This window comes from Fundulus heteroclitus, chromosome 9 (assembly GCF_011125445.2).
Source record: "Fundulus heteroclitus isolate FHET01 chromosome 9, MU-UCD_Fhet_4.1, whole genome shotgun sequence".
NCBI lineage: Eukaryota > Metazoa > Chordata > Actinopteri > Cyprinodontiformes > Fundulidae > Fundulus > Fundulus heteroclitus.
This window is the reverse complement of record NC_046369.1, coordinates 21,191,985-21,205,700: the sequence shown is the minus strand read 5'-3', so window position 1 is coordinate 21,205,700 and position 13,716 is coordinate 21,191,985. Positions and strand designations below refer to the sequence as shown.

The 13,716-nt window shown below is 41.2% G+C and overlaps 1 protein-coding gene across 5 annotated transcripts in view; it reads right to left on the bottom strand.

Moving 5' to 3' along the window:
* Positions 1-1,055: 1,055 nt before the first annotated feature.
* The window catches only part of eps15 (epidermal growth factor receptor pathway substrate 15), a 39,094-nt gene continuing 26,433 nt past the window's right edge, over positions 1,056-13,716 (bottom strand). The window contains exons 16-25 of one of the 5 annotated variants that reach the window (XM_021324229.2): positions 12,917-13,291; positions 12,678-12,776; positions 10,817-10,979; positions 10,641-10,685; positions 10,124-10,530; positions 8,989-9,055; positions 8,778-8,848; positions 7,753-7,879; positions 6,657-6,865; positions 1,056-3,237 (exon numbers count right to left, since the gene is read on the bottom strand). In XM_021324229.2, the coding sequence (XP_021179904.2) occupies positions 3,097-3,237; positions 6,657-6,865; positions 7,753-7,879; positions 8,778-8,848; positions 8,989-9,055; positions 10,124-10,530; positions 10,641-10,685; positions 10,817-10,979; positions 12,678-12,776; positions 12,917-13,291 (1,704 nt within the window). In that variant the 3' untranslated portion in view covers positions 1,056-3,096. Of the gene's footprint in view, positions 3,238-5,114; positions 6,866-7,752; positions 7,880-8,777; positions 8,849-8,988; positions 9,059-10,123; positions 10,531-10,640; positions 10,686-10,816; positions 10,980-12,677; positions 12,777-12,916; positions 13,292-13,716 lie in introns of those variants that run through there. The other 4 variants (XM_012877836.3, XM_012877837.3, XM_036141236.1 and 1 more) reach the window with 4 other exon arrangements.

The following is a 13,716-nucleotide window of genomic DNA, read 5'->3' as shown; positions in this document are numbered from 1 at the left end:
ATTGCAGAAAAGGTTTGCCTTTTATAAAAAAAAAATAGGGGAATTTCTGTCTATAATGGAGGAGCACGATGCCCAGCTCTCAGCCCTGTAGAGATGTGGGAGCAGCTTGACCGCAAGAAGCATCAAGCCAGTCCAATTTGCAGGAGGTGAAATTTTCCCAGATTAACTCAATTTATCGAAAACCAGAATGCCAAAGGTCTACAAGACTGTAATCAATGAAAGAAGAAGATTTTTGGATGAAAGCGAAGTTTAAAGGACAACATTCCCCCAACTACAAACAATTATTTCTGAGTCTGGCCTTGTCAGTCTTAGTTTTCCTTTTCATTTTACAACTCAATGTTATGTTTCTTGGAAAAACAGGACTTTTTGGGTGACCCCAAACCTTTGAGCAGTAGTTTATATTATAGTGCTTTCTATATATACACACACACGTATTTACATGATGAATAGGATGTCCATTTTTGGAGTATAGCTTATTAATTGGGCAGGACCCTCTCAGTTCATAGCAACGTAAAACTCACCTCACTGTGCGTATGGAGGTCATAGAGAGGTTTCCTGTTGCTCATGAACATCCCAACAATTTATTTTCTCTGAGGGTGGCAGTTCAGGTCAGGAGGTCAAAACTTGGGATGCAATCAGATTTTTCAATAGGATAATGATCCCAAAAACAAATCAAAAGTGGTTTTGTACTGACCATATTCAAAACTAAGCCAAAAAAAAAAATAATAATAATAAAAAAGACCCGCCAGGACACAATACATTTAAATAAACCAGCAACTTTGCCATAAAGTCCAGCCTGAAGGCCAGAGATTGTTGAAGACTACAAAAAAGGGCAACATATTAAAAGACATCAAACTAAATGTTAGTGGGGGTATTTGAGCCTCTGTATAAAATAGATTTCAGTAAAGCTGCAATAAAGATCAAACATGTAAATCACTAAGTGATTGTGGTTGTTGTGAGATCACCACAACATCCTCTCACTGAAGCTGTGTGTTTTCTCTGCATGGGGGTCCCTGCAGGTGAGGGGAAACAAAAAAGACGACAAACTGCAAAACTACACATTCTAATATTTATTCAGTTTCATTTAAATGTGTTACAATTTGTTTTCTGGTTAAGTCTCCCAGTAATGCTCTTTGTTACAAGTTAGAAAATACAAAATAAAGTACAATAAGTTTTGAGTTTTAAAAAGACCTTCAGAGTAAGTCTACAAGCATGAGTGGTTCTGGGTTTTTTTCTGTACAAAAGGACTGTAAGATGGACAATAATGGGGAGGGGAAGGGGGGGGGTTAAAAGAAGAAATTAGAGAGAAACTATAAACACTGGCATAACAACAGACTCTGGGAATAAACATGCAAATCTTGTATATACACACACACACAATAAACTTCAACATAATGCTTCACTTACTAGGAAGTGGTATTTTAATTCCATCTAGTAGGTGGGTTAAACATAAACGGACACATGGTAGAACTTATAAGTTGGAAGATTTGTCCATAATGTTGTGCCGTACTTGATCAGAACAAGTGAAATAAAAGACCTTCAGTTTTTCCAGCTGAAATTTCCCTCATTAGAAACCAACTTTCAGAGATTTGTGAAAAGTACCTCTTGTGGGAGGGGGAAAAAAAAAAAACAAAACAAAAAAAAAGCTCGGGTAGCTTTTAGCACGGCTATAATAAGGCATGATGGAGTGCAACGTGAGCTTTTATCATCACAGCAGGAGCTGGTGAGTTAAACTCTCACAGAGGCAGAAAAAAAAAAAACAAGACGGAGGGAAAGATCTGCCGACTTTGAAATAATAAGACTTTGAAATCCACTGAGATGCAACGACTGATGGAATATGAGAGAAAAAATATCAGGAAAAACAACCTGGAAATATACGAAACACAAACAGAATGAGCACCGACAACAGCAACGCTTTGAAAGCTGATCGAATGGGAAATGAAAATGTGATACTTTTAATAACAAAGAAAATACTAATTAGATCACACATTTTTTAGGTACTTTTAGAGCTTCCCTTTGGGACTTCAGTTTTATTAAATCAAGCATAATAAAATCCAGATGACTCAATACACAAACATACACTCAACGATGCTGTAAATGTGTCAAATTTAAACGAGTTAGCGTCCAAATCTTCCAGTATTGTTTCTAGATTTGAGGAGAAAAAAATAGTCTAATTAATCCATAATTATGAAATGTTTCCACCATTTGTAAAAATGAGTAATCAGGTAAGAACAGATTACACTTCTATCAAAACAATATTTCCCCCCCCCCCCCTTTTACTATTCAGCAACCCCCGCTGTAGTGTGCCCTGAAATTTAAACGCCATTCAAGGTGCAGACAACGTAGTTTTATTCGTCACCTTCTAACAAAAGAACAGGACAAACATGAAGGACCTGTCTTTTTTTTTTTTTTTTTTTTAAACATGCAGTTTACATTTCACAGGACTTTAAGGTATACGTGTAGAAAAGTTGACTTCCAGAAACATACCACATCAGATTTTTTGCGGTCGCTCAGCTTAAAAGAGCTGCTTAATAAAGACTTACAGACGCTACATTTTGTTACAAAAAAAAAAGAAAAAAAAAAAAAGGAAAAACCTCAAATTTTCACAGCCGACTGCGGTTTGTTGCAGGATGTTAGCGATTTCTGGGAACTATAGAACAAGAACGTGAAACTCGGATCCCTCCGGCTCAAAGAACGTAGTGTTAGCGGCAGAGAAAGGACCGTCTTAGTCTAGTTTTGAGTGCATGTTTAAATAAGTTACATTCTGAAGCTCTAATAAGCCGGATTATTCAAAACAACGTCCAGATTTATCCCGGGTTCTCCAACTCTTGATCTTCTCCCTTTAGTCGAACGAGCGGAGGCCAACAGGATGGAGAACACATGACGTGAGAACAGTGAGCAGTCGAAGGGGGAGGAGAGAGGGGCGCTGAGTGTTTCAGGGACAGGTTTGAAGTCTCTGCACGGGGTCGGCGGGAGCTGCTGCATCAGCTCCGTGCATGTCCCCCCTCCCCCCCGTGTTGCTTTGGTGCTTCTTGGGTCCGGGTCCGGCTGTGCAGCGCCAGCCCCGGCTGGGGGGGGGGGGGGGGTGCAGCCTCCTCATGAGAGTTCAGACTTGCTTAGTGCGATGGCGAGCTCCAGGTCCTCTTGCTCCTGCTGGGTGAGCCTTGCTAGCCGCTCCTTTTCCTCTCGCTCGCTCTCGCGCTTTGCCCACTCTATCATGTCCTCCTCGGTTGGATACTGCTCCATGAAACAGAGTAAAAACAAATAGGACACATTGGCAGGAGATTCTTTGGCTAAAGCGGACATTTTGAGTCGCCGGCGGGCTTTCTGACAAGACTCTTCAACCCAAAATGTCAATTTTTCCACAAAAGGTCACGTTAAAACCATCACAAAGCACAAAAATGCTAAAGAAATCCACTTTTCATAAAAAAAAAGAAAAAAAAAACATCCAAAAGTGACATCTTTCATTCCTTTTAGGAGCTTGGTCGTCATTGATTTCACGCAAAACATGTGATCGGGGATAAAAAGCATCGGTCTGAAATGTGGGTGAAACAAAATAAAGAGCATGCAAGTCTGGATTTCCACTGAGTCGTATGATCAGCACCACACCCATTTTACTGATTCACGACCACAACAGGAACTGGACAGGAGCTTTAAAATAAATGGCTTCGCTGTCCCGGCCTGGACCGCAGTGGTTTCTTCGCTCTCAGGGAAGGACAAACAAAAAGACACCCATGGTCATCAGGTCTGTTTCCAGGCATGCAAAGAAAACAAGCAACGCGGACGACGGCGCACGGCAGCCACGTTCAGGAGTACAACGTGAAGAGAAGGGGCTAGAAAAAAGATGAAATGGACAGAGGAGAGGATCATGCAGACGACAACACTGATGCTAAACAGGAGTGAGATCAAACGTCTCTGCAGAACAAAAAGGAGTGCAGCTTCCTGATTCATAACACCCCCACATCTGATCGGCGCTCATTTATTCAAGGATATTTAAAGGATCTTGGGTGATTGCTAAATGTAAAAACAAAGCTGTTATGTTTTTTTTTTCTTTTCTTTCTGATATGTCCACACAATGCCAGTCAATTAGTGGTATCTCTGCTGAAGAAGTGACATTTTTCCCCCTCTTCTCATGCATGAGCATCACCTTGCAATATAAATGGTAGAAAAATGCAACTTTTAAGTACATTAATCCAGTAATCCAAGACTAGAGTACAAATGACATGACAGAGGCGCATCTCTCTTACCTACTCTTCAAAATGTAAAATTCAAGAAAACATGACATCTACATGTCAACTGGTTTTATTAAAAGAGGAAAACGATCATTTTCTGTTCTACCATCACAAACTAACGTGGAGTTCACTAAACTTTATCTAAATAAAATCGTGTGGTTCACTTGGATCAGACTTAGACTGAACCTTCTAGCAACAAACACCAGGTGGGTTTGGTGTGAAAACAACTAATTTGCAGGGAACCAGCTGATCACCACTAAGTGTGGCGCAGGTTGTGCAACGCTGTGGGCTGGTTCCACTTCTAAAATCTTATTATGGTGAATGGTTCTCTAAAATACAAGGTAAGTCATCAGAAACAGACGGTTTCTGCTAATTGACTGATTATGGGTCTCAGAAATAATGTGAAATCAACACAAAACTGGATTAAAAGAAGAAGAAAAAAACTCCTTGTAAGCCTAAATCCTACACAAAACCTCTGGGGTGATCTTGATGGTAGAGAAGATACAATCGTTTTCATGGGGAAAGAAATATTTAAAGAATTTCTGTTTTTGAATAATTGTACTTGAATTAAAAGCTGGATTTTTCAACAAAAAAAAAATTTGCAAAAAAACTCCTTTTAAGTTTCTCCCCCCCTCCTCCCATGTTTTCAGGGGGTAAGGCAGTAAGTGTTGCCAGCAATGTAAATTAACCTCCAGAGTCATAAAACCTGAAACTTGAGCTTTTACAGGGCCGTGCATTTAAGGCAGGTTTGGGGGGGGGGAAAAAAAAAAACACTAATATGAAGCGGCGGCGTAATGATCTAAAAAACAAACTAAAAATGCAGAGTGAGTAACTTCTGGTTTTGCAGGTAGAGAGGTGATGGATGCACATAAAGGCCAGAGATGGTGGCTATGATTCAAGACTTTATTAAACATTTCGTTGTAACAAACATACAAACACACAAAGAATACAAGCAACCACACAATGCTGATCAGATGAAAGCTGAGAGTGAAATAAATCGATGAATGAACGGACGGACAGGGGGGGATGCACAAAATCCATAAACAGCAGCACGGTAGAGGAGAAAAAAAACAAATGATTTGGGGAATGATGGAGGGGGGGGGGGGGGCAATCAAAGATGGTTAGTGCATGCAGGTTAGGGCTCGACAGAGGCATGCAGGGGTGGTAATGTGATATCAGCGGCATTAAAAACCAAGAATCAAAACTTCACATACAGCCGTCCATCCCAAAAATCCCAGCTTGACCACTCATTTCTATGCAGTGTTACAGGAGAACAGTTGTGGTTAGTAAAAAATAACACAGAAATTTATTCCTTTAACTACAACAGAAGCTTGTCCAACTGGACTCGTTTTACTTTTAAAAATTGTAATATTTGCAAGCTCTTTCATATAGCGAGTGTGAGCAATGAGGCCCTTACAGAATAGAAAACGGCCACTGAGGCGAAGCTCATTTTTTCTGCAATGCAACAGGGGTTCAGTCAAAGCCTAAAAGTGGAGGAATGAGGAAGTTCTTCGCTCACGCTGAGGCGTTACACAGCAAGCGTGTAAGTCAGAGACTACAGAAACATCCTCATCACCGTCTAGCTGATGCTGCATTAAAAAAAAAATGACTTTTGCACTCGGCCACTGATGAGGCTTTGAGGAACCTGCTCACTTAATACAGTAGCTATTAAAAAGAAAATCAGCAATGTAAATTTCAAGAATAAAAGAGGAATAAAAATCCCCTGGAAGAACACACTGTTCTTATAAATAGGCATCTCTTTCACTTTCCCCGCACATGCACAGGATGTAAAGTCAGTGTGCTGAGTTGGGATGGCAAACAAAATAAATAAATAAAAAAAAAAAGCCAAACTCGGGCAGGTTTTCTCCATCTTTCCATTCACTGCCAAACAAGCCAAATGCATGTTATCCATTAAATGACTGACTGGCACCAGAGGTTGGATTAATGGCTATAAATAAATGCAACCCATTTGTTTATTAAATATAATAAAGTATCTGTAATCTTTATAACAAAATATCAGAACAAAATAAAGGCGTTCGTCGTCAACCAAAAGGATTGAATTACGCCGAATCCCAAAATAAATCGCCAACAATATTCTTAACAATGCAAAGCAACAGCACCGTTATTATTAGCCGGGATATAAAACAGCAGCAGGCAGGATTCAAAATACACAAGACTTAGTCAGCTAACTTCCAGAAATGTTGGTAAACATATAATTCATATATGCAAACCTTGTGCATCTGTACATGAAATCTTTGTCTTTGGGGATCTTTTGGCAGTGAATGGAGTGAATCATAAAGGCTTTGGCTGCACATTCATGGAAAAGTGGATGTGATGAATGAGCAGAGAAATAAAAAGAGAAGAGGGGTGTGATTATTGACATTCATGAGGAGGTGAGGGAGATGGTGAGAGGGAGGTGCTCACTTTGTCAAAGCTGGCAAACCGATCAGATTCCCGCATGTTGTGACGAGGAGGGGAGGAGGGGGCGAAGGGGTCGGCTAAAGGATCCTTGGCAGGCTGGGAGGAGGAGGAGGAGAGGGAAGAGGAGGAGAAGTCCCCAGAGGTCTGAAGGAAGTGTCCTCGTCGCTGGAAGGAGTCGGAGGACTCCGTCCTAGAGACTGACGCTCTCTTACCTGATGAGGCAGAGACAACTGGCAGCGTTAATCCAACAACACCAGACGCACAAATACGAGAGCCAATTGTTCCTTAACCTGACCCTTGCCAGATGGATTTCCCTCCGCCTAGCTCCACTTACATCCATCTGGGACATCTCCATAGGAATTGCCTTTTTTGAAGGCTGGGCCTTATCAAAAATCCTTGCATATGATTGGATAAGCCACTTGTCTGTCATCTTTAACGACGTGCTATTTCAACCACTCACACCGAAGCTAACCCGTGACGCTGTGAGAGCGACGCAGGAAAAAACAAAACTTTTTTTTTTTTTTATGTGTTTGCGGCTCTAGTGGCACGCGTTTTATTGACAGTGAGCTGACAGGAAGACGGTGGAAGACAGGCGGCAAAGCGCCGCGGGTCGGAGTCGATCCCGGGCCGACCGCGTAAAGGACTAAAGGCCTCCTAATATGGTTAGCGCTAACCGCTAATCGCTCCAAAATAAAACTTGCCAAATCCGGTCGGGAGAAGGGCGAAAACATGGTTTCACCAACAAAAGCCTTCAGAGCCGTTCTCTGATGTTCTTTTAATAAAACAATATTAGGTAGATTGGACAACACGGAAGAAATAGCAGCATCAATGCTAACGCTTGCTTCCTCGATGCGAGCCGCCATTGTCTGAATCAAAACAGTCTCACGTCACGGTCGCTTCTCCACTACGTCACATCTATGAAACTCCAGCTGTGCGTCCTGATTGGCTGGACAATAAAATTGGTTGGAGAAATCACTTTCTATGTGGGAGATGTCCCAGATGGATGTGAGTGGAGCTAGGTGGAGCGAAATCCATATGGCGAGAGTCAGGTTAATTGTTCCTAGGGTCTGGGGGATTTTCAGGATTTATATGAACTGACCTGGAGGCGGAGGAGGAGGTCTAGTCGGCGTCCCCGTTTTAGGGGGCAGGGCAGGGGGCACGACGGAGTTGGCCGACTGGCTGTCCTCCTGGAACAGGTTCTTGCCAAACTGGTCAGGACCATTTGACTGCAACAGAAAGCTCACATAAATACTCATCTATACTTATCATCATCATCATTATTAGTATTATTATTATTATTATTATTATTACTGAATAATTTTTTTGTAGCAAACGAAGACGTGCAATGCATTGAAAAAGTATTCCTGCTGCTTAAACCTTTCCCAATTTATTTCAAGCTACGACCACAAACAACATATTTTACGTAGCATGTAATTGTGGAGTGGAAGGGAAATAAAACGCAGTTTCTTCAAAATATGAAAACTGTGGGGGAAATAATTGTGCATTTATTTCCTATTGTGGTTACTATCTTTCCACAGAGTAATGGCAGCGCCCTGTAGGCATCGTGTAAGCAGTGTCCTTGGCAGCATGGCCTCAGTAAATCGTCTCCCCCTGAAATGTTTGTGATGTATGTGATGGTGGTTGTACTGAAACAGTAATTTCCCTCTGGGATTATTAAAGTATTTCTGATTCTGATTTATATTCAGGCCCCGAGTCACCAGAAGACCAGAACTATCCTTTATTTTCCATAAATGGCAGGATTCAGGTGTTAAGGTAAATAAATTACAACAACAACAAAAAAAGAAAGACTATGCAGTCAGAGCAAAACATAAGAAAACCATATTTTAGTTGTTAAAATAGTTTTAAGAAACGTGCAGCCGAGTAGGATATGGTAGGAAACGGAAAATGGAAAAACTGCAGGGATGTAAAGATCCTGTCGAATTTGTTACACAGCAAACTCAATAGGTTGTTTTAGGGTTAGTTTTCCACTTAAGTCATCAGAGCCCCTCCTACCACATGTTTGCTGTGCCCCTCTACATGGCTTGTGGCAAACTGCAAACACTGTTTTTTGGCTTTCTTCTCTCAGCCCTTCCATAAAAGCCACATTTGTGAAAAATAAAGTACCTTTGTCAGAGCACTGAAATCAGCAAAACCTCCTCCAAACGACTCGCTGCCAAAAACAGCCGCAAATGGATCTGAAACGTGAAAACAAAAAAAAAAAAAAGTGACTTGATTGTGTCTCACTGTTTGCAGACGCACTCCATAACGTTCAATAACATTAAACACTTTCAACGCCCTTTGTCGCCAGATGGTGGCGCCATTTCCTAAGTCTTACCTGGATCAGAGGTGGTGCTCACTGCAGTACCTCCTGGAGCAAAGGGATCATTGGCTGGTGCAGACTCCTGCTAAAACCAAAACAAAGAACAATTACAATGTCATTCACAAAAAAACTAAACAAAAAAAACTTCTAACTAGAAAGTTATTCTAATTAAATAAAATAAGGGAAAATAGACAAGAGTGGGACAACAGTTTTTGGTGAATGTTTAAACCCCACGGCTGCAGGGAACCCAGTAACAGCTTAATTTTAAATTAAGCCTTGATTCAGTCTCTTGATTCCTTAAGTTGTTCTTTGTTTAAAGAGAATACGGTCAGCTCAAAATGAACATTTATAGGAACAATGTTTCCTCCTGTACCTACTGTGGCCTCATCCTGAACTTTAAATCCCTTGATGACTGTGAATGACGACAGTCTGTCACATATTTACGGCACAACTGAACCGTGGACTAAAGGCTTCATTTTAGCTGCATTTAAATCATTTTTGTGGACAAAACAAATGTAAATTTGACATTTATGAATAGAAACACACACTAAAATCAAACAGATTCGACCCGCTTACAAAATCTTAAGATTATTGTGAAGCAGCAGCATAAAATGCGAGAATTTAAATAAATGTTTTGACCCTAAAAGTTTTACTCAGTTGTCAGGACTTTTGTCAATGAGGAAAAAATACTGATCTAGTGAAATTAAATGGGTGATTTATGATTTGTGCATTGATTTTAGTCGGGACTAATAATCAAATTAGTTTAGATTCAATTGACGCTAATATTAGTCTGAAATCTGCTGAGACCTGTGCAGAAAACTGCAGGTTCACAGCATTTTAAAGATTTAATGAACACAAGAATACATAAAACTCGCACATTTTAAGAAAATTATTTGACATTTGTTGCTTCTAACTACAAATACCACCCTATATCAGACTTTAAATTGCATTACAAACATATAAAATCACAACATTCAGACCCAAATATCTAAACCTCCAAACTTTCAATCTGAAACTAAAACCTTTATGGAGAAGTTGGACATTTTCTGGATGCTTATGGAGCGTCGGGTCTAAATGCGGTTGGGAAATCCAACCTGCCTTTGAGACTGGGCCTGGACTGCGTCACGTTTTTGTCAGAAAACCAACTCACCACTGCCAGATCGGAGCTTGTGGAAGAAGAGCTGAATGGATCAGAGCCGCCATCTTGTGAACTGAACGGATCCACCTCCCCGGCGTTGTTCATTTTGCTTCCAAAGGAGTCTGACTCCACCATGTTGTCCCCCTTGGAGCTGAAAGGATCCTTGGATGCTGGGGTTGGATTGATGGTCTTGGGGGCAAAGGGATCTGGGGCTGCTGCTGCTGGTGGTGGTGCAGCAGCTGCATCCTTAGCCTTGGCTGCAAAGAGGTCTGGCTCTGGGATCCCAGGGGTAGTGCCAAATGGGTCAGCTGAAGCTGAAAAGGGGTCCTTTGAGGGAAAACTGGTGCTGGAGGGCTCGGGGAAGAAAGAGTCTGCAGCAAAAGGGTCTGAGCCTTTAAATGGATCTCCTCCAAAAGGATCTAATAAAAAAAAAAAAAAGAAATGCAGATTCACTTTGTTTAACAGGAAAGAGACTTTGAAGGATTGAACTGATTTTGACTTGAAGTAGGGTGTTAAAACGGAGAACCACCTGCAACATCTGCTTTTCCAAAGGGATCCTCTTTGAATGGATCATCTACACAAGAAAGAAATCCATGCTTTAGCAACCCAGCAAGAGCTGCTTGTTTATAATGGGCTCGATCGCTTAAATAAAAGACTTTGTCCTCAGACAGGTGGAACGCGGTCATTGACGTTGTGAGGGCTTACGGTCAGTGAAAGGGTCTGAATGGAAGAAGTCCATCTCCGGCAGCGAGGGAGGGCTCGTCTGTGGCGGCAGGGAGCGAGGGCCGACCTGCGGAGGTAGAGGGGAGGGGGTGGTTTCTGTAGACGCCGCTGGGTCCAGTTGGACCTCCGGCTCTGGGGAGTCGACCTGTTGGGAGGCCACATGGCTCTGAGAAGCTCTTAGGCATCACAAAATACCACGCGCCTTTACAGTAAACACAACTAAACCCCTTAGATTGTTATCTCCTACAGCGTTTGTGCATCTAGTCAGCCGTTCTTGATATCTTGTGGATCGGAGAACAAAAAGGTCATTCCTTGGTCTCGTTTTACTCCAAATAAATTAAGTCGAGTCGTGCTTCAAAGTAAAACGTATTTGATGAGCCACGGCCTCGATCTCACATCTGTGTCAACTTCAAACAGCTTTACGTGAGACAATCTGACAAGGATGAAGATTAAAGAGAAGTTTGTGACGTTTGGGTAAATGTGACATAATACGTAACAAGATAATTATGAGAAACTTAAAACTTAGGCAAAACGAGGCCACAGCAAAGTTTCTTCCTGATCAACATTGCTCGTGTATTTATACCGAACCACCACAGATCCAGCAGTTATCTAATACGTCATCTATGGAAACCCGTTTGTGTAGGGCTGCAATAATCGATTTTAATGATAGATTATTTTTTGATTACCGTATTTTCCGGACTATAAGTCGCAGTTTTTTTTATAGTTTGGGCGGGGGTGCGACTTATACTCTGGAGCGACTTATGTGTGAAATTATTTATTACCGGTATATCATTACACCTGTTATTTTCACACCAAACCGCAGGAGGGCGCTCTAGGCCTGTGTTGATAATTTCAACATTGTCGGTAACTTTTAAAAACAACTGAGAAGGGCTTAACCAAAGTACTACGGCAACCGGGAGAATGCTGCGTGCAACTTTCCTGGAAGTCATTGAATGGATCCACAAAGCATGGGCTTCGGTGACAACCCAAACCATTCTGTCTGGATTCAGACAGGCTGGAATAATTGGAACTGCGACTGACGATGAATCTGACGTAAGCGACGTAGAAGCGGAAGTGCCGCATCTTCTACATCCGGAGTTAACAGAGTTATTTGAAAGTGACACCGAGGATGAAGATTTCACTGGATTTTAGTTATTTGGAGTGACATGGGCTCTTTGGTTAACTTCTTCGCATGTTATTTATGCTATAGTTATCTGAATAGCTCTTAATGTTATGTTAACATACCTGGCACGTTCTCAGTTGTCATGTCAACTATTTTTTTCATTTTTACATTAGGAAGTTATTCCAGTCTGTAATTGTGATTTCAGGTCTTATAGTTCACCTTCCTTAAAGAAAAAAAAACAAAACACTTTTGGTTCTTAAGTGGCTCCTCAATTTGTTTTGCTGCTGAATTTAATTTATTCACATAATTTTGTGCAGGCTCTGATCATTCTCACCAATGAGCCGACTTTAAGAGCGTTTTAGCCACAGCAGAAACACACCTGTCAGGTCACGTGAAAGGCCCAATTCACTAAAACCAAACTTTTTTTTCTATATTCATAACAAGAAAGATATCAGTCAGTTTGGGACCTAAACTTTGACATTTTGGCCAATAAAGGTACCATTTAAGTTCACATTGGGCAAATATTTTAGAAGAGTTTTTGTGTTCAATAAGATTCTCTTAGGGAATTAGTTTCTGTTTAGGAGAAACAAGAAAAGCAACATTAATCATTCATTACCTTTTTCTGTGACCCCCGCCAAAAAATATCAAGTTACATACAAAATTATGACTTAGGTGTAATGTTAACAGCCTGATTATCACCACAAAGTATGATAAAATTACCTTGAGTTGCGTCTCTTTTAGTGATTCTTCATCATCATCCTCATCCTCATCATCTGAGACCTCAGAAGAGACATCAGGTGCCAAGCTGTTGTTTTCCTGCTGATTTTAGAGGTAAATACAGTTTAATGGGATGAGCAACTCTAAAAAGGCACCACTAGACATACAGATCATGTTTATGTGTAATAAACTCATTCCATCACCACCCCCCCATTTGAAACAAATTTGGGTGAATTTATTACCCCAACTGGGTCATCTCGTTGTTTAGAAATGGTCGACAGACTGCTGTACATATCGGTGGAGGCTAGACCGGAGAAGAGATCGTCCAGAGCATCGGGTTTGCTCTTGTCCTCCTCCGGAGCCTTTGTGCTCTGCTCCTCCTTCTCTCCTTTTCTCTCCTTTAAATCTGAATGTTCGTTCTGCTGATTGCCGGCCGCCGCTGGCTCGCTCTCCTTTAGCTCTCTGGGCAAGTCCTCGCTGAAGAGGTCCGCCTCTGCCGTGGAGCCAGCTGATCCATTCACCATGACCGGTGAGCTGTCCTCCAGGGCCCTCTTCCAGCTGAGCTGTGCAGTCACCGACCGCTCCTCCACACGAAGGTCTTGTACTTTCTGCTGAACCTACACAAAAAACCAAGGAAAACAAGACGGTGAGCCTAGATTTGGTAGCCGTTAGAGTTTGACACACATTCAGTGGAGGCACAGAGATGAGGAAAAAGTGATAAAAAGGTATTTATATATGCAAACTGTATGGGGGAGTAGGGCTGGGCGATAAATCGATTTAATCGATTAATTCGAATTTACAATTCTTTAAGATTTCATTTTTGGAAAATCTGGATTTTACTTTGCCAATACACTCATTTCCATGAAGAGAACAGCATGTGATGCTGAATATATGTTTAGGCAAAATTGTTGTCAAAATATTGTTAAGGGGAAACTTTTTTTTTACCATAATGCGAGGTACTTCATTTACTTATTTACTTTTTTTTTTTTACTTAGTTTGAAGTTCACAATTGAGGTGAAGCCTGTTCTTAGCTCAATGTGTA